Source organism: Pteropus alecto, unplaced genomic scaffold, assembly GCF_000325575.1.
Source record: "Pteropus alecto unplaced genomic scaffold, ASM32557v1 scaffold461, whole genome shotgun sequence".
Classification (NCBI taxonomy): domain Eukaryota; kingdom Metazoa; phylum Chordata; class Mammalia; order Chiroptera; family Pteropodidae; genus Pteropus; species Pteropus alecto.
In genome coordinates this window covers 4,977,240-4,998,749 of record NW_006431079.1, presented here as the reverse complement: position 1 = coordinate 4,998,749, position 21,510 = coordinate 4,977,240, and the positions used below count along the sequence as shown (strand labels likewise).

Here is a 21,510-nt window from a genome sequence, read left to right as displayed (position 1 = left end):
TTTGGACATATATAACTGGATTTTAACTGGAACTCTAACCTATTTTAGTTTCTCTTGAAGCCCCAAAGGCTGAGAATAAAAGTAATAGTTTCCAAGTTACCCTTACATCCCAAAGGCATGCATAGAAAGTGGCCTTATATTGGTTTTGCACATTTAGCTCATACCTTATCTCCAGGAAATAAAAGTGTGGAGGAGTTAAGGGTTCCGAGATGATGTTTTTAGAGACCTGTTAGTATGTCACGCCTCCACACAGAGCAGAGAGGAGAGGATGCTTTTCTTACATCTCCTTCATTGATTGGAGCCAGGTGATGGAGAAGCTCTAAAAGAATTATTCTGAGAACTTGGCATGTATCCCTTGTGTTTGGGGAGCATAAGGATTAGTATATGAATCTGTGGATTGGTAGCAGAGCAGAGAGAAAGAAAGAGGGCTGTATGGTTAGCACTCTGAACTTTGAAAGTCAGTAGTGTTTGTTTCCCTGAGCTTATGAATGGAACCAGCTTAAAGCGTTCTAAAAAGGGATTCTGTGCATGGCCACCTAGAAGACGATGTGGACCAGTAAGAGGTTCTCATGGCCATGTTGTGAAAATTATCGTATGTATCGTGTAATAAAATGTAATGTTATAAACTGCTGTCACATGGTAAACACTGAATAAAAGATGGCGCTGTTCCTGTGGTCGAGGACATCTTTCTTTCTTTCTCTCTTTCTTTCTTTCTCCCTCTTCTTCTCCCTCTCCCTTTTTTTTTTTTTATGGGAGAAATGGAAGGAGTGGAGGATGAGGATGAATGTGCTTTAACCCTAGAAAAACAGAGTAAATAAAGCAAGAGCATTGGCCAAAGAGCCTGAAAACTTTGATTTTAGTGCTGGCTCTGCCAGTGATTTGCTGTTTAATACTAGGCAAGGCACTGTACTTCTGATAAAAATCTCTGTCGTCATAGAGTTTACATTCTAGTTGGGTGGGGGAAAGGATGGACAATAAAAGTGAAAAATAAAATATGAAGAAAACTGGAAAATATTCTGATGAAGAAAAAAATTTAGGCTTCTAGGTGTGTTGGTTTTGAGTAGAGGTGAAAGCTCAGAGTTAAAAAGTGTCCCTTCTTCCCTTGATTTGATCTTTTCTGTAGTACTTACATGCTACCACCAGATTAAAAAAATATTTTTATATGAAAATTGTCAAACCTATGCAAAAGTAGAGAGAATAGCATAACATACACTTGTATATACACATTACGCAGATTCAGCAGTTACCAAGGTTTTTCCATGCGGTTCCGTCTGTTTCCTTCCCCAGCTCTCTCCGTTTCCCTTCCCTTGTCTGCACACCCGTGTTTTTAGAGGACTCCTGAGACTCTCCTGAGAATTGTGCTGTGCTCTCGAATGCTCCGTTTACATTTGTTTATAACTCTCAGTGGCAGATCGCACCTCCTGTTCTTTTTATATGCAAGGAGGTTGGGTTTAACCAGTGTGTTGGATTTATTGAGTTTACCCTAATCTCTAATAAATTAATCACCTGTCTCAGTACATAGACCAGGCACCGCTCTGTGGCAGTGCCTGGGAACTACACTTTCACCAGTAGCTTGGTGGCAGGAGAAAGTGAACTGTCAGTCACTCTTGCTCACTGAATGTAGAATTTCATCAGCTCATTCTCATTCCTCTCCTTTCCCCTTTTCTTCCTTACAACAGCTTCTTTGAATGGGAAGGTAGTGAGTTGGCAATTCTCTTAGGCCAAGCAGAGCTCCCGTTGTGTGATCTAGTGGCGTATAAATCAGGAGTAATATTCCTGTTATCACAGCATAACACTCTTGGGTTATTAAGAGCTTTCCACAGCCTTACCCAGACCAGATTTTATCAGGGGAAATAGATCTCCCTGTCTGAATGGGATAGCTTCCCCTAATCTGAAACTTTTCTCTATAACTCCTAACAACCTTAAAGAGATTTAGGTCCATTTGCCCTTCTTACTACCTGGAAGGCATCCTGCCTTTTGAAAGGAGATATTCCCTTTCTTTCTGGCTAGGATCCTTCTCCATTCATCTTTTCCGTGATTCCAAGAAAGCACATTATTCCCCTCCCTCCCTTCCCCCTTAATTATGTTTTCTTGAACTCTTCAGTCCATTCTTCTTTCCTGCCCTTTGCTGAACCTCTTATATCTTCCACATTGCAATGCTGTGCTTGTTTATTTTTTACTTTTTATTTTTCTTGCCTTCTGCTACAGGATATCGTTTCCGGACTGTGGTTGGTAACTTTTTCCAACTTAAGGAAAGAGTCTGTTTTCTGGCAAATTGCTGGGGCTCCACGTTTATAAGTGAATGTACACATAGTTCCTGAGCATGACTGGAGTGTTAACCCCTTACATTTTGTTAGCTTCTGAACAAGCTTAGTATTGGCATTTCACGCTGTTTCTGTTCTTTGACCAATCCATTTAACACTCCCATTCCCTCGTCTCTAATGACAGCGCAGTTACTGGATGTGGTGCAAAGAGCAGTGGGCTCTGTGACCTTGTCCCTGTGATGTTGCATAAATAATCGTCAACCAAATGAATGAAACCAAGAGAGCAAGAACAATTGGTGAAGGATTTCAAGAAGTGAAAAATTGAATGATGAACAGCACAGATCAAACTAGAAGGCTTTGCATACTTTGAATCCTAGAAACAACAAGGGAACCATTTAATGAAACCATTAATTTATGTAACTTATAGAGGTGTAATTAGTATTGTACAAAAAATTGCACACACCTTAAATGTACAGCTTGATTAATTTTTACATATGTATATACCTGTACAATTATAGCTTAGATCCAGAAAATATTCCCAAAACCCCAGATAGGGAGCTTTTATCTTGGTTCACAACATTTTGGATACCAAGTTCCATGGTTGGTCTGTGGTATAAGGAGGATTGGAATGATTACAGCTGTTCCTGGGATTAGCAAGTCTTTATACTTGAATAGAAACACTAGTTCATACCACCTAACCACGTGACAAAAATAATACAATTATTAAAGTTAAGGTTTATTAATCATGAGCACTGTGGTACTTTATATGCATTACTTCATTTTATCTGCTCCACCAGATTTTGTTACTGTCCTATTTTACAGATGCTAAAGTAATTTGTCTCAGGTTCCACAGCTAGGAAGTAGCAGTTGGAATTCAGTCCAGGATTGTCCGTCACCAGAGCTTGATCTCTTGTTAGTGGTCTGCTGCCTCAAATACTTGGTATCCAGCTTAAAGTAACAGAAATGTCATATCTTTGTGTTACCTGCACATGATGAATGCTCTTTTTAGGCATTTTCTGACCTGTAGCTTATTAGAATTATGTGAGGAAAAGGAGTCTTTGATTCTGTGACAGTCAGGCCTGGAATGATGCCCTTTAGGATGGATCTTTATGAGGGAAGAAGATGCTTTCGATGAGGATGACTCTTTAAAATTTACATATAGCAAGAATTTGATGGGTTCTACAGACAAATTTGGAAAACAGAACACAACGAAGATGAAATGTGGACCTAAATATCCAGAAATTCCAGCAATTAATTTGTCTTGCCAGTGTTAGCAAAGTAGCAAAATTCTTACATTAAGAGTGTGTTTCAAGAGCTAAGACATCCAGAGAAATATGAAACTTTCATAGCCACTAAAAGGAAAAACAATTTATAATTGCCCTCACAGTTGCTTAAACCGTCTTTTATAAATGTCTTAATTTGGTCTCAATGCAAAAAAATCCTCCGTTACATTGAAAGAATTCTAGCTATTTTGTATGACCTGGACATTTGAAAAAATATTATTTAATATTTGTTCATTATGTTTTCAGACAAAGTGGGACCTCCCAGTGGGGTACATTTTAACACATTTAGGAATAAACAGGGAATATTCAATGAAATTCAAGTTTTATAAGATGAAGGCACGGCAAGAGGTATCTGATTGCTGTGGAGAAACAAGTTTCAGGAAACTAATCTTAAAAAGATATAAACAGCATGCTTTATCTAACTTGGTGAAAGACTGTAGTTTAAAGTTGTTCAATGGGTACAAAGAATATTGTTGCCGATTGTATTTACCTCTTGAAGATGAGTGGGTGCCAAAAAGTGAGTTCAGGGGTTTTGATATCTGTTTATTTTTAAATGGAGATGGGGATGGTGATGGAAATGGCTTTCTACTCGAAGCTGCTCTTGTTGGTAAATGTTTCTTTTATAGACTTTGTTTACTAAATCATGCATTTAAATGAAAACATCAAAAGAGAAATAGGATTATAGATACTGAATTATATGATTAAAGTTAATCCTAAAATATAAATGAGGAAAATGTCCTTCAAAAATGAAATAAATAGTAAGGCATGGTGGCAGGCAGATCAGTATTCTCTTTTTTTCTCACATGGCCCTCCCCAAACCAGAGATTTCTTTACTGTCCTATTCTGAATGCCTGCTTCTGAGTGGCTTTCTGGTGTTTGCATAGGCCACCATTCTGGGGGTTGTCATTTAAGAATACTGTGTCCCAGGAGCCAGGCAGGTTCAGCTTCCAGGAATCTTTGTCTAAAGAATGGCCAAACGTCTTTGGCATTGGTTCTTAGCTTTAAGCTGGCTTCCTCCAAGTCATTCCCTCAGTGGGAGCCAGTGGGAAAACCTTGGAGAAAGTCAGGCAAGAGGGAGAGCAAAGGAGATTCTCAGAACAAAGGAAGGATGATGTCAGTATCCTAGCTAGTGCTCTTCTGCAAAAAGGGGGAAATAAGTTATCTTAGATTCTTGTTGCTGTTTCTAAACCTTTTTTAAAATGTGAATTGTAATACACAGACATTGAAGTGGTTGGTTAAGATTCTTCCCTTCTTACTCTGCTACCTGCACTGTCTTTCCTTCTGGTGATAATTTCAGAAGATAACAGTTGAGAGGCTGTGCTAAGAGAAGAAGAGGGAAATAGGAATTAAGATAAAAAACCCACAAAAATATCAGTGAAGGAGTAAGTTTGAGATCCCTGCAAATGAGAAAATCCTGAAGTCAAGTTCCTTATGATAATATTCAAGGCAACTGAAAGGGGGACTAAGACAAGGTGTGAGAAAAGGGGAGAAAAACAGAAGGGACTGGACCTTTCCAGGCCTTTTTCTTGACTCCATTAGTTTCAAACTACTTTGTTCTTAAGACTGATGCTAATAGACTTGGATTAGAATTTACCGTGTTTTTCTTGAGATCTAGATTTTTAGGTAATATGTAAGTTAATTATGAAAACTAAAACAGCTGCAGTTGACCTTTCAGTCTTGCATGTTTTGGATATGAAAATTCAGAGATATTTAGTTCTTTTTCTCCACTTGGAAGTTGTTCTGAATAGACTTCATTTAATGAGGAATTGATATAGTAGGAGAAACCTTAAGATAATGAAAATATTTTGATTAATTCTGGATACGTGGGATTTGATAAAGGTACATTGCTACTTGGATACGCAAGTAAATATAAATTTTAAAATGAGGTAATTTTTCTTGCAGTCCTATTTCGTGACGGATTACGACCCAACCATCGAGGATTCCTACACAAAGCAGTGTGTGATAGATGACAGAGCAGCCCGGCTAGACAGTAAGCAATCTATTCTTTATTTGATGATTTACATATCATGTTTTCAAAAACTAAGCTCTGGTGTTTTTCTAGATTAAATATAATTAGACGATCTTAAATATAAGCCCACCTCTTTCATTAGTTTTGACTGATAAATCTGCATATTTGCAATTTAACTATTCCTCAGTAAATATAATGTAAAACAGTAATTGGATTGTTCTTGTGAAACTAGTCATGTCATTGTAATTTGTTAAAGTTGTATTTATTGTGACATTTGGGAAAAAATGTGAGGTTTCAGTGTCTACTGTTAAACCAAAAATTTGAACTTCCACCACTGGAAGTCTTTTTAAAAGAGTTTATTAGATCATTGCTAGGAAAAAAAGAAGATGGCCAGGTATGAAAAGCTTATCCATTGTCCTGGATGGAGTTCTGCAAGCACTTGTATACATCAGGTTGTATGTGTGTTGGGGGACGGTGGGGTGACGTAAGCCATTCTTGAAAGGATTTTTATTAGCTCTAGACAAAAGGGATGGGAGAAGGGGAAGAAGTGCTAGTTCTGGGATAGGCCCTGCAGAGCCCGCAAGGAGGAAGTGTCAGCTCCTGTGGATTAGCTGGGGACAGCAGATTGGAAGAGTCATGTGTTGATGAGAAAGGGGGGGTGGGGGAGTGGGGGAGGTGGGGGGGTATCCAGTGGCGCCTGGCTATTCTCTTTTGGATAATCGCAGAAATAGCCACCTGGAAATTAATCTTAAATTTCAACAGACATACAGGAATGTGAGCAGTCTTTTGTCAGAGCTGGTCCACAGCTATTAACAACAGGCTTACTGTTCTGTGTCTGCCTCTCATGGCCTCTGTAATTTTAATTTAGAACATAGAAGGATTTTTTTCTTGTCTAACTACACTTTGGTGAAGCTCAAAATGAGTGAAGCAAATAAAGAAGAGCTTCACTATTTGTTAACTTGCTTAGGATTTGTAACACAGAGGCTTTAGCAAATAATGTTTTGTGCGCGGCAAACATTTCACCTCTCCATAAAAGAAAGCCTTGTTTTTTAACTTGTACACTTGTTTCATTCACAGGAGTCAAGAAATACCTTAGCACCTGCACTTTAAGTATGGTATTTGGGGGGTAGACCACAATTTCTTTTTTTGAATTTATATTTTTATTTCTTTCCATGGAGGAGATAAAACATCCAAATGACTTTAGAAGTTATCTGACTCCATCTGCCTAGATGTATTAGATATTTTTAACCTTGTAATTGGTATGCTAATGTATTCTAACTATAAAATCAACCTGCGCTGATGAAGATAACTCTGAAACTGTCTGCCATTAGAATATATTTGTTTCTAGTACGGAGAATAAAGTACTAAGAGGGCAATGCCATTTCTTTATTACTAAGTATTTGGGCCTGACCTTGAGGGGAAGCCATTTATGAAATACAAACACGAATGCAATTACGTATATTATTTTTTCTTTAGTTCTGGATACAGCAGGACAAGAAGAGTTTGGAGCTATGAGAGAACAGTATATGAGAACTGGCGAGGGTTTCCTGTTGGTCTTTTCAGTCACAGACAGAGGCAGGTTTGTACCAGTATTAAAATGTAGATCTGCTCTTCATGTCTAGGTCGCTAGTTTATTGACTTTGTATTTTCTTGTTTTTATAGAAAAAGAAAAAGCAATAGAGTTCTAAATGGGGCATGGGATGTGCTGGTACTTAGCCAAACTGATAAATTTGTTTTTGTGTTTTTAGTTTTGAAGAAATCTATAAGTTTCAAAGACAGATTCTCAGAGTAAAGGATCGTGATGAATTTCCAATGATTTTAATTGGTAATAAAGCAGATCTGGATCATCAAAGACAGGTGAGAAGGAATTTTGCATTTGTGAAACCAGTTATTTATAATTATATAACTGAATGGATGTATTTAATGAAACAAAGTGCCATGATCAAAAAAGCTGCTGAGTTTGACACACTAGGTTTTATAGAAATCACACTAGATAAGAAATGAAAAGGAAGTAGATGTGAAGAAATTAAATTTTCACATATTTTTGCACAGAACTTCAGTGGATTCTATAAGCCTGCAAGTATTTGTACCAGTTCCATTCACATGTTATAATTTCTTGGGCAACATCCAAAACTCTAGTTAGATAATCTTAAAGTTACTCCTAAAGGCCTAATTTATTCAGCGTTAATGCTAAATTACCTTCATTTAGAGATGGCGTCAATTTAAATTACAGTATTTGAATTTTTCCTAAGCCCTATTAATGACTGAATTTTTTGTTAATTCTTCACATTGGCTGGCTTTAACACCAGTAACCTGCAAGAAAATAACATTTTTAGTGTTTAGTTGCAGACTGGTTTATACTCACTTGTTTCTTTACCCACTTATTTCACATTAAATTAAAAAATTGAAGGATATATATTGTTCACTCACCTTTTTGTGGGTGAGAGGAACAAGATCAGATGTAAATTAATACAGGCTCTACATTATTTGGGGGTTCTTTTTGTGTCTTTATCTCCTTTAGGCCTTTAGCCTCTACCCCACATCTGGAATGTAATTGTTTAAATTGTTTTCTAACCTTTGCTGGTATTTAAGTCTTTTTTTTTTTTTTTATGTATATATAACTTCTGTTAACAGATTCTTAAGATTTTGTTTGAAAAATACAAACATCAGGAAAAATTGCTTGATAAACAGCATTGAGGACAGCTTCCTTTTTGTAGTTAACTATTTAAAACACAACTTTCGATTCGTGTGTTGTATTTGTAAAATTTTGTTGAAGGTATACCAGGTTTAAAACATAGACTTAAGAGAATGATATTACTGTTCTAATGCTAAGATTTAGAAATGTTTACTGACGATACTTGATATAGAATAAATATTACTGGTAGGTCTTTCAAATCTGAATAATAAAAAGTTAAGGTGAAAAAATTTATCTTTATTTCAGACTAGTATAAACTGTTAGAAATAATTTAGAATATGGCATTGCTCATATCTTAAACCTGGAGTAGGCAGTCCATCTATTTTTAAATTTTATTTTTTATTTCCTTGGGCCATTTCCTTCAGGATTTCTGAACCTAATTATATTTATTAAACGTTGCTCAGTAGATCCTGTCTACTGCTCTTCTCCGTCTTTTCTACTACCAGAAAGACTTAACATACTTTTGGATCTGGGAAGTAATGGCAAAGTAGCTGTGCGGAGAACAAGGGGTTCTTCTCCCTGTCTTACCGTAACTTCCAGCCCACGCCCAGATGCATCTGCCCTGACTGTCGAAATAGGTTTTCTCAAAATTTTCATCGTGGTAGCTCAAGTAAAGGAATAGGTCGGAGGGCTGGGGTGATGCAGAGGTCTCCTGTAGGGTAGGTGGTGACAGATTAGGGATAGGAGGGAAGCATGTGCCACCAGAACGAAGCAGGCCTTGCCATGATTAGTTGGGGCAAAGGGGCTGTATGAGTTATTTTTAATTTGTCTGTACATGAAGATTTCCAGTTTTTGGCACGTGGTTTCCATACTGTGGCACTTTGGTCTTGTTTTATACCATAGGTTTACAAAATTTTTCATTTAAAGTCATGACCACTGCCATTATGTGAGCCTTTAGTGCCAACTGAAAATCCTGTTACATTTCCCTAGTCCATTCATTTCCTACTTGTTTGGATGGTTATTTACTTTCACATTCTTAAACTTACAACTCTTTCTTACCCTTCCTTACTCTGAGTTTGTGATGAGTGACATTTTTCTACTTCACTGAGATATTTCTACATGTTTCCACCTTTATGTGTACTAACCATCAAGTCTTCCTCTCCCCACTTACATGGACAAAGCCCTCACCTCTCTGTGACGAACCCCTCCAGTACCACTGGGTCCTGTTCCTTCTCACCAGCTCATGGGTATCACCCCAGCAATTGTTCCATTCTAGTTGTTCCATTTCTCTCCTCCGTGATCATTCCCATCGGCAGACAACATGCTACGCTAGCTGTCATCCTTAAAACAAAAAGTAACTATAGCAAAAATTTGTTCTTAATCTCACATTCCTCTCTCAGTGTCTTTTTGCTGCTCCTCCTCAATAGCAAAATGCCTTAAGAGCATTATCTCCACTTGCTTTCTCCACTTTCTTTCCTGCCATTCTTGCTAGCCCTGACTTCAGGCATGCAGTGCCTCAGTCAAGGTCACCACTTACATAGATATTCGTGACATTTGACACATTTGCTCACATTCTCCTTTTTGAAGCACTCCTCTCCTCCTGTGCCCTTTGTTGGCTCCTCCTCATCTCCTTATCTCTCCTGGATGTCTTAGGGTTTGGAGCTGTACAAAGGCAAATATGCCTTGAGGGCCAGACTCAGTACATTTGAAATTGAGATGCTATAGTACAGGTTTTTACCTTTTTAAAGTCTTTTCAGAATTAAAGGTGATGTTCTATCATGTCTTGGCATCCTTAATTGCTCTACCAGCTGAGCCTAGACAGGCCCCAGGGACCCCCATAAAAACTTCTTTCCATTGTAGAAATGCTTACTTTTTGGTCATCTCTAGGTCTTTAGTAACCAGTCAGGCTTGCTCATAGTTGTTATTCTAGCTTGTTCTTTTCTGTCTTCGTCTTTGGACTGTGATCCTTTGGACTTTCTCTGGCTACTAGCCTTTTTACTCTTAAATAGCAAATGCCCGTTCCACATTTCTTTGAGTTTGTGGGTCAGCCCTGGGCATTCCTACCACTGGATCCTGAGATTGGAACCCGTTATGGGGGAGACAGGGCAGAAGAGGCTTTGCCTACTTCCTTTTGGCTTCTATATCTCTGTGGACTCACCCCTTCCTGCCTTCCTTCCTTCCTTCCTTCCTTCCTTCCTTCCTTCCTTCCTTCCTTCCTTCCTTCCTTCTTTCCATCCGTCTATCCATCTCTCCAATATTTATTGAACACTTTTTCTAGACACTGATGACAGAGCAGTAGAAAAAAACAAAGTCACTGACATTTACATTAATTAAAAAGAGATTTGTAGAATTTGACTGGTTATTTAGCATTACCACATACCTGGCCCCTTAGAGATACATCGGTCATTTTCTTTATCCTGTCAAAGGTACAGGAAGAAAATATAAGTAAATGATTTGCTTGCCTTTGCTGAAATGTAAAAGTAGGTAAATATGACAGCACAGTGATGCTGAAACAATACAGCAATGTGTGGTCTTGGACTGTGGACTTCACAATATCTCTGATTGTAAGTTCCTTGTCCATCCTTCATGCAGCCCCGACTAGAATGCACTATTCCGCGTCCCCGCCCTTTCCCCGTCCCCCGGCCCCGTTTTCTTCCCTGGCTTACCTTAGCTTGCCCCTTTCCTTTCCCCTTTGTTAGGTGTTTAATTGCTAGTAGCTCTCATTAATTCAAGAAAGGAACCCATTACACTTTTAATAATCGTACTAACCCCTACTCCTTCTATCTGTTGGTACCTGGACCACAATGTGCCCCTGCAGCCTCCCAGGAAAAAGAACCCTTCCCCCTTAAACATTAGAGTACAGGTCTTCTAGCCTTACCTGTTTGTGCTTTGCTGGCATCTAAAAGGTTTGTGAACCGTTGACTGGAAGCAAGTGTGTTTAGGGCTTCTCAGTTCCACTGATTGGTTTTGTTCATGCTTTATCCTTAGCACTAGAACAAAGATATGCACTCAATAAATATTTGCTAAATGAATGAATCAAGGCATCAACATGTAATATTAATATGATGATTCTTTCTACATAATAAGTATTTTTGAAAAACAAGTTTTGGTTCTGTAAACTTAGGTTATTCATTTACTGGACATATCCTTCTGTGAGTATTACAAATGTTGTGGTCTGTTCCAATCAAAACCAGTTTGTTTAATAACATTGCTCTCATCATTTCTACTCTTGTTTTTCTCTATTTGGAAATATATAAGAATAGATAAGCTCATATTGTTGTAGATTTCTGCTAATATTCATCTGCGCCTTTGAAATCCCACTGAGAATTCCCAAATGTAGATCAGTGAATTTGTTGCGTGAGATTCACCTTGGTTGTTTAAAACACAACATTTCTAGGTAGGGTTCTGACTTCCTAAATCAGAATATACAGGGAATAAGGCTGAGTATTTGCTTCTTTATAAAATTCTCTGCGTTTGGGAACCTCTCGGAAATCCTCGTTTCTGAGCTTTCAATATTCTGTTGATTTCTGGCTCCACAATGCTGTGGATTCGTTTCATGTGGTGTTCTTTTTTGTTCGCTTTTGTTTGCTTTGGTGGTAGCAATGCTATTCTGCTTCTTAGTTAGAATTAGGCCACACTAGTGAGCTCGACAGCAACTCTATATATGGTTAGAGAGTTCTTGACCAGAAATGGAGTTGTACAAACTTTTCTTGATTCTTCGAAGACAGTGATGTGAGACCATGCTTTAAAAATAAATAAGTGAAGCACAGAAACAGTCTTAGCAGTAGGATTGTTTTATCATCTAGACCATTAATTTGTTAATTTTCTAACTATGTATAAAGATAGGTCATTTGCTATTCCCCTCTGGCTGGATTATGTTGTACAGGAGGGATAGATCAAGCTACCTTTTTGACGAATAATTGAGCAGAAAGACAAATAGCAAAAATTTTAAGGACATACGTTTTTTCCCCCTGTCAAATTTATATGAATAAAATGAATTGTTGAGATCGACCTGTCTCAAATATTTATTTTTAATGTTTTTCCTATATCATCTTTTACTTCAAGATGTACTTGTTTGATTGGTCATACACATTACTATATGTTTATTTTTAGTTAACTACTATGCACTCTTCTAGACTCTGGATATACAAAGACAAATATGCCTTATTCCCTTGCTACAAAGGACATAAACGAGAAAACAAAACCAAAAATTGTGGTGTAGCATAGTGAGCTAAGGCTTTTGTCACTGGTCACAGTAGAGTGTGACGGGGACTCTGGGGTGCTGTTCTAAAACAGCATCAGTACTGTGGGGACATTTCCAATTGCTTGAGTCCTGAAGTATTAGTAAGAAACAAGAGTACAGAGTTGGCAGAGAAGGGGTAACATACCAGGAAGAAGGAACAGAATTTGTGACAACATGATATTTCTATACTAAGGAATTTACCATGTCAGGTTTTTTAAAAATAGGAATTGTCCTTTCTAAATTGTTATCTTCGAGAAGCTTTCTTTTCTTACTTGGCTTCCTTACTTACTGTTAATTGCTTGCTTGATTTGACTGAGTTGTATTTCAAAACCATATAGGCCTTATGGTACATACGCTGTTTTAAAGAGAGGAAGAGTAATTTAAAACTTACATAAACTTGAATATACCAGTGCTATATAGAACCTACCTCCCACCCTTTGAAACACAACAGGGTATAAACTGCTATGAAGTACTTGTAAGATGTATATGCATTAATGTAATAACTTAATGGTATTGATGAGGTTGCTGAATTTTGAGAATGGGAAATTAAATTAGGAGAACAAACTACCTGGAAAGATTAGAGGGAAAAATACCTTGAGCTCAAATAGAGTCAGAAATAATTCATATTCTGACCAGCCAGAGTGGGAAAACTCATAATCCTTGAGGTACTGGGCAGTGCGCTCAGAAGGGTTTTATTTCAATAGCGGGACAAGATTAGCCCTAGACCAAATGCTGTTCTGGTACCGTATAACAAAAAGGATCAAACTTTCCAAATAACTTCATCTCAAAAGAAAGCTCAAAATATTTGTAGGACTACAAACTATCCCAAACCCAGTGGTAAAAAATCCAGTATGCAAGCATCTACTCAAAAATTACTAGACACGTAAAGAAGCAGAAAAATATGACATAATAAGGAGAAAAAAACAGTGAATAGAAATAGACCCAGAAATGACACAGATGATAGAATTAGTGAACAGAGACATTAAAACAGTTATAACTATATTCCATATGTTCAGGAAGCTAGAGAAAAGACTGAATATATTAAGTAGAGACATGGAAGATGTAAAAAGATCAAAATAAGACTTTTGGAAATTAAATCTACAATGTCTGAGATTAACAGAAGAAATGGCTGAAAATTTTCTGAATTTGGTGAAAACTATAAATGCGTACATCCAGGAAGCTCAACAAACTCTGAGCATAGGAAATATGAAGAAATTACAACAAGATACATTATAAAGAAGTTGTTTAAAACCAGCAATAAAGAGAGACTCTGAAAAATAACCAGAGGAACAAAGATAAAGATGACAATAGTCATCATTTTTTTCTCACAAATTATGCAAGTCAGAAGATAATGGCACAACATTTTTTGAGTACTGAAAGGAAAAACTATCACCTAGAATTCAATACCCACTAAAAATGTATTTCAAAAGTGAAGGTAAAATAAAGACTTTTCCCAGGTATGTAAAAGGTGAAAGAATTCATCACCTGCCAACCTATGCATTACAAGAAAGGTGAAAAGAAAGAAAGTGATATCAAATGGAAATCTGGATCTATATAAAGAAATGAAGAGCACTGGAAATGAAAATGATGTGGGCAACTATGGATTACTTTTACTGTTATTTAAATATCTTTAAGACATAATTGGATGTTTAAAGCAAAAATAATAACAATGTATTGTGAAGTAAAAGATAAAAATAAAAGGGTGTGAGGAAGAAACATTCTTGTAATAAGGTTCTTAAACTATACATGAATTGGTATAATAGCATTTGAATTAGACTGATGAGTGAAAAATGTATATTATAAACTCTAAAGCAATCATTTAAATAACATAATAGATGCATAGTACATTAGCCAACCAAGGAGATAAAATAGAATCATAAAAAAACAGTACATTAACCCAAAAGAAGGCAGAAAAAGGATAAATAGGACAAAGAACAAATAGGATGGATAGAAAACAATTTCAGGATGATTCAGCTGTATCAGTAGTCACATTAAATGTAAATAGTGTGAGCACCTCACTTAAAAGGCAGACATTGTCAGATTGGATAAAAAATACAAGACTTTACCAGAAATCTACTTTAAATATAAAGACACAAATAGATTAAAAGTAAACGGGTGGCTTCAGATACATCATTCTAACACTAATGGCACTAATGAAAAAAAGTTGGAGTGGCTTTGTAAATATCAGACAAAGTAGATTTCAGAGTAAAGAGTATTATCAGGGAGAAAAAGGATTATTTCATGATGATAGATTAATTTATCAGGAGAACATAACAATTCTAAACATTCATGTACCTAATAACAGCTTCAAAATTCTTGAAGCAAAAATTGAAAGAACTACGAAGAGAAATGAACTTATTTACATTTAACAGTAAAAAATTCAGCACCCCTTTCTCAATAATTGACCAAGCAAGCAGAAAGAAAATTAGTAGTGCTATAGATGGCTTGAACATTATCAATTTATCCTAATTGACATCTAGTCAACATTCTGCCCAACAACAGCAGAACACACATTTTTTTGAAATGAAAGTGAGTCATAAAACAAGTCTCAATAAATGTAAAGGGATTCTAGTCAGACAGTGTTATATTCTTTGACCACAGTGGAATTAAATTGGAAATCAATAACAGAAAGATACCTAGGAAATCTTCCCATATGGGGAAACTACATACTTCTGATTAACCCTTGATAAAATAAAAATCAAAAGGAGAATTACAAAATATTATGAACTGAATGAAAATGAAAATATAACATGCCAAAATTTGTGGGATGCTGCTAAAGAAGTATATAGAGAATTTATAGGACTAAATATTTGTATTAGGAAAGAGGGATCTCAGTGCAATTACTTTTTAGCTTCTACCTTTAAAAAACTAGAAGAAAAAAGAAAAAGCAAATTAAAATCATACTCATCAGAAGAAGGGAAACGATAAAGCTAAGAACAGAAACCAATGAAATAAAAAAATAGAAAACCATAGGGGAAAAAAACCTGGTTTTTAGAAGATCAAAGTGACAAATATGGCTAGAATGACCAGATAAAAAAGAAGACACATATTACCAACATCAGTAATGGGAAAGATACCATCACTTCAGGTCTTATACATATTTAAAAGATAATGAAGAAATACTTTAAACAGTTTTATACCGATAAACTCAGCAAGTTAGATGAAATAGACAAATATTCCTTGAAAGGCACAAACTACCAAAGTTCATTCAAGAAAAAACAGATAACTCGAATAGTACTGTACCTATAAAATAAATTTAATTTGTTATGAAAACCTTCTCTCAAAACTACCAACCCAGTCGAAGTCACCAGTGAATTATATCAAACCAATTCTGGTGAAACTGTTCCTGAAAATTGAAGAGAGAAAAATTCTTTGCAGCTTATATGAAACCAGCATTACTCTGATACCAAAACCAGACAAAGATGTAAGAAAAGAAAACTATGGTCCAAAACTCTCATGAGATGTAAAAATTCTTAATAAATTTTTAGTAACTAGAATTCACAAGAAACGAAAAGGACAGTGCATCATCCTTCAAAGTGAGATTTATTCCAGGAATGCAGTGTTGACTTAACATACAAAAATGAATTGACATAAATCACCATATTAACAGACTAAAAAGGATAAACCATATGACCTCAATAGGTTAAAAAAAAAACCATTTGGCAAAAACCAACATTCATTCCTGATAAAAAACTCTTTACAGATGGAATAGTGGGGAACTTTGTTAACCTAAGGACAAAGGGCATCTACAATAAAACCCTACAACTAATCATACTTAATGGTGAAAGACTAAATGCTTTGTCCCTAAGATCAGAAACAAGTCAAAAGTACCCCTCTCACCACTGACGTCATTGTACTGGCAGTTCTAGGCAGTGAGGTAAGGCCAGAAAAGAAAGAAAAAGCACCCACGTCAGAAAGGAAGCAATAAAACTGTCTTTATTAGCAAATGGCATGACTGTTTATGTAGAAAAGTCTATGGCATTTACAGAAGAACACCTAGGTAAATGAATTTAACATGTTTCATGGTATAACATAAATATACAAAAATTATGATCTTATTTTCGTAGAGAAAAATGTATATCATTGAAAAAGCAGAATGTGGTTCTCCATGGGTGATAGGTTCCTAAACTTTTTCTTTTTTTCCCATCTGTATTTTCTTACTTTTCTGCAAGTGTTTACTTTTGTGGTAAAGACAGCAATAACAGTCATTTTTCAGAAATTAAAATTTTCAGTCCCATTATATAAATGTAAATGTAATGTGGTTTAATCTTAGGTAACTATCACTATTTCAGCCTTTACATTTAAAATACATAGGGTATTTACTTATATTCAATTAACGTTTTCCTATTTTTAGTTAATGTTTTTTATTCTGGCTTATCATTTTATCCATCATCAGCTCTGCTACCCTTTCTTGCCTACCTTCCTTCACCTCTTAAATGTAAGGAAGGCATTGTGAGGGCTTGTGATCCTATTATTCATTGTTCATTTTCCCCACGTAATTGTTGAGCATCTCCTCTGGGAAATGCAGAGTTGAAGATCTTAAGCCTTTCGAAGCTTGCCCTCCTCTCCATCTTCACCTCTTGTCATTTTCTCTCTTGTCTTGGTATGTTCCAGACATTCTAGTCGTCTTTCAGCTCCTGGAACTTGGAAAGCTGTTTCCCACCACGGCACTCAAGCATGCTGTTTCCTCACCTCATCCCCACCTAACTCCATGTTCTATATTTAGTTCTCAGCTTGAATACCAGCTTTCCCTGACTTGCCCAGCAGGGTTATAGATTCTCAGGGCACTTTGTACTTTTCCTTTCCAGAATTTATCACTGTTGTACTTAACACTTTTTGAGTAACCATGAAACTGAAATCTTGTTTCTGTGTTCTTCTGAGTTGCTCTGTGGAGCTGGTCTTCAGTATGTGTTGTTTATCCGTGACAAATCAGTTTGGCCTCTGGTCGGATTTAACAGTGTCATCTGTGGCTGAAGGTTCGATAGAGGTCTCATTATTAATACTGTACCTCAAACTGAATTCTTGGAATTTCAGGTAACACAAGAAGAAGGACAGCAGTTAGCACGACAACTGAAAGTAATATACATGGAGGCATCAGCAAAGATTAGGATGAATGTAGATCAAGCTTTCCATGAACTTGTCCGGGTTATAAGGTAAGCAAAACATTCTAGAAGTTTGTTTTAGTTTATTGAACTTGACAGGTAATCACACCATGCTTTTTAAAACCATTAACTGAGAAAAAAAAAATTAAATGTTTTTGGTAAGGAAGAGGATCTTGTATGTAGGAGTGATTAGGGATTAATGCACATAGTGTGTTAAAGTTTCTAATTACATATTATAGGTACTTCTACATATAATACCTCATTTAATTATATTGAAGTAGAGAGTACTTAGACATAGGGATTTTGAAAAGAATCTGTGCAGATCCCAAAGGTGGAGGTGGTATGAAGTGATGACAGCAACTAACATCGAGTGGTAGTTTCTGCCAGGTACTGTGCTAAGTGCTTTACACATCTTACTACATCTAATCCTCACCACAACCTAGTAAGCTAAATACTTTCATTTGTTCTCACTTTCAGATGAGAAAACAGTTTCAGAGGGGTTAAATAACTTGTTCAAAGTTTAGACGTATTAAATGGCAGAGCTGGGACTCAACTCTACATCTCTGATTCCAGAGCGTGTGTCTTAGCATTGCTTCTTACCCGACTCCTCCCAGGTGAAGAGTAGTAGAGATTCAGCAGTCCCATAGGCAGTGAAGTATAACATCCAGGTTATGAAGAGTTTTTCTGTTAGCTGGCCTAAGAGCCCCTGTGGTTCAGAAAGTGTTAATGAGTTCCAGGAAGCTTGAGGTGATGGATGAGGTCATCTGTAGTTACTGTGTAGGTTTGTGTGTAAGATTGAGTTGCTTTCGTAGGCAGGGTTTGATTTGATTATTTTGAATCTATGCCTGGCACTTACTTCACCTTGTGCTCTCTAGAGGTACTGGTTTTTCTGCTCGTTAGATAGTTTGACAGGTATGTGGAGTGGGCTCAGGTTAATTATGTATCTAAGCTGAATTGACATCTGAGCTATGGACTTGTAATTTTTAGCCCCTTGCCAGAGCATTCTCTTTGTGGGGGGCAGGAAAAAGTAGATTATAGTTTTTGGGGTTTTTTTTTTTTTAGTAGTTTATTTAAACTCTGAGTTCTGTTATTTTTTAATGAATACAGAATCTTGATTTTGGAAGGTGAGTTATTTTAACACACACACACACACACACACACACACGTGCGCGCGCGCGCGAACCAGTCCCACCTTAAAATAATTTTTATTACCTATTTGAAATATTTTGTCCCTGGTTTTGACCCTCAGAATTTGTCTATATTCATCAGCCAATCAGGAATGAGGGGGAGGGTAGAGGAGCTTTTTTATGCCAGGCACCATTATGCATTTAAACAAAAGATCTTTAATCCTCATAGAACTGTAAAAGATGGGATTTTATTATTGCCTTCTAAAATACCAAGTCTCAGAGAGGTCAACTAATTTGTCTAATACTGACTTATGGCTAATAAGTGGTAGAACAGGGATAGGAACTGTAATACCTCGTAAGGATGATTTTATATTGCACTCTAGTGATGGGAATTTATTCTTAAGTATACCTTAGAGTCATGGAATTTTTAATTAGGAAGGGAGTTTAGAGGTTACTGAGCTCAGCATGTCATGTGATTTAAGATTCGCCCGTTAACGAAACTCAGACAGCTCTGCTTTTGCTGGTGTCGAAGCATTTGTACTCCCCGCCAAAGATTCACTTTGATTCCCTAGTTGAAAGTTAACATTGAAAAGTGTATGCGTGTACACGAGACTTGTCCAAAAATAACCTGCATTTGTACTAATATATTACCAGGAAGGCCACTATATATAGATTTTTCTGTCTTACAGGAAATCAAGAGCAGTTTTTTGCAGGAATGTCCTCCCTCACCAGAACCAACGCGGAAAGAAAAAGACAAGAAAGGCTGCCATTGTGTCATTTTCTAAGAATCCCTTGAGTTTTAGCTACCAACTGCCAGGAAAAGCCCTCATCTTCTCTTCCTCTCCTTACGGTTTACATCATGTTGGTACCTTTTTAGCCTTAGACAAATGATCACCGTGGTAGCCTTAGACCAAGAAGCTGGCTAATCTTTTCCGTGAAGCTAATCCTATGACCATTTCAAGACAGATTTAAAGGAAACACTAAGGCTGCTTCAAAGATTATCTGATTATTTTAAAATATATATCTGTATACACAGACATTCTTTTTTAAGGGCTTTCATTTTATTAATAGGGGTGAATCAGTTTTGGAACCTAAGCTGTTTGCCAAGCTGAAGTCGTAGGTTATGAAATAACTTTTAACTTCTGGAATCATATTGCCTACTGTTACTCTAAATAGAAACATAGGGAGTTTTTTAAAATGTGAATTTTTGCCTATCTAAACATTTTGATGTCACCTTTCAGTTAACCTTAATACAATGAATTGAATCCTCAAAAGTGATACATCTCAGACCTTTGTTTCCCAGTGGCCAAAATACCAAAATGCCTATTGTATTTATAGATTAAAAACTGCTTAAAAAGCCTTTATCTTAAAGGTGATAATATTCTATGTGGCCAAATATTTGGACTCATTCGGGACTTAGGCATTTCAGTGTTCTTGGGTTTTCTAATTTAACTTGTTTCACAACTGTGTTGAGAGTAAAAATAAATAATTTCTGTCTTCCTTTTTAAGTACTTCTGGATAAGGGATTCAAAAAAACTAAAACTGTTTTTGTTTGTAATATAAAATATGGAATTGATCTTTCCAGGGTCAGAGATGATAATGTTTTTGCTATATACTTTTATACATTATTTTCTTATCAAACTAGTTAACAAGTATTTTTATATGTTTGTAAGCAGCTATGCTTTCACAGCATATCTTGTGTATATGTAAAGATAAGTATTTAATTCTCACTGTTCACTTTTAACTGACAGAAAAAAGTGAAAACTACAGAAACTGTGGTAGAACTTTACTGGTCCTGGTTGTACCCAGCTTTGGCCAGTCACATAGCTACTTAAGAAACCTTCCCAATAGAGTACAACAGGATGAGAATCTGAAATCGCTTTCAACATCCCCTACTAGATATTGACTGTTATATCAAGTAGTATGTGTAAAACTTTTAATTGACGATTAGTATAACTGTGGATGGCTTCTGATTTTGTTTCTAATTCTGTGGATTGTGTTTAAACAATTCAAAAGTATGTTCCTGATTTTGAGATACTAAGTGGTATTGCACAGTTGTCACTTTATTGAATGTGTACAACAGTCCCATGAGGTTTATAAAGCGTACCCTTGTATAGCTTCAGGTGCTAGAATTAAAATTGATTTGTTATCACAAGATGATGCTTTATGACTTGTTATTTTGAAGGAATGAGTGTTGGAGGAAACTTATGTTAGTAGCTCTAACATAAGGCATTATTGGCTTTTGCCAGTAATGCCTTAGGGTGTGAATCTAAAAGTCAATATTGGTCAGTTAGTAGGTGAACGTGAAGTGAAATGGTTTGTTCTTAGTGATTTCTTGAATATTTCCTAAAGTCACTGTTTCTTAAATTTTTTTCTATGAGATACTCTTGACACCCCTTGATGAGATGCATTCACATCTGAGGATGAAGCTTAAAACAGCACACATTTATTTTAATGTTAATTAAAATTACTGCTGGGGAAGCAAAATATAAATTTATTTGGATGTTAATTAAAATTACTACCCAGGAAGATACCACGTTTATCCTGTGGCTTTTGGTACTATAACGCTGTCTTCTTGTTAGTACTTTCAGTTGGGAAAGGTTTTTTTTTTTTTTTTTTTTTGACACCTATAGCACCTGGTCTTCCTAGGTGGTCTCCCATCCAAGTACTAACCAGGCCCGACCCTAGCTTCCAAGATCACGCATGTTCAGGGTGGCATGGCCATAGATGGGGAAAGTTTTTATCATGGGTAACTTCAAATAAAAAGAGACTGTCTACATAATATTCAGATTTAATGGGACACCTTTTATTTTATTCTGAATAGATGATTTGTAGCAAAGCAGGCCTGAAAGTTAAATTTTGTTATCTTAATTTACTTCTTTTTTTT

General features: G+C 36.3%; 1 protein-coding gene across 1 annotated transcript; it reads left to right on the top strand.

The window, feature by feature from the left end:
* The first annotated feature begins 3,877 nt into the window (after positions 1 to 3,877).
* RRAS2 (RAS related 2) lies at positions 3,878 to 20,780 on the top strand. Its single transcript, XM_006905690.3, has 6 exons — positions 3,878 to 4,154; positions 5,442 to 5,537; positions 6,993 to 7,095; positions 7,265 to 7,373; positions 17,429 to 17,547; positions 19,324 to 20,780. Exons 1-6 carry the CDS (start codon positions 3,878 to 3,880, stop codon positions 19,406 to 19,408), a joined length of 789 nt encoding a protein of 262 aa, XP_006905752.2. The 3' UTR covers positions 19,409 to 20,780.
* Positions 20,781 to 21,510: the final 730 nt, after the last annotated feature.

Bases quoted from the DNA above. Each gene is read 5' to 3' on its own strand.
- RRAS2 (XM_006905690.3), top strand. From the start codon at position 3,878: ATGAAGGCACGGCAAGAGGTATCTGATTGCTGTGGAGAAACAAGTTTC. The intron at 4,155-5,441 runs GTAAATGTTTCT...TGAGGTAATTTT, and splicing joins ACTCGAAGCTGCTCTTGTTG to TCTTGCAGTCCTATTTCGTG. The intron at 7,374-17,428 runs GTGAGAAGGAAT...TTGGAATTTCAG, and splicing joins ATCTGGATCATCAAAGACAG to GTAACACAAGAAGAAGGACA.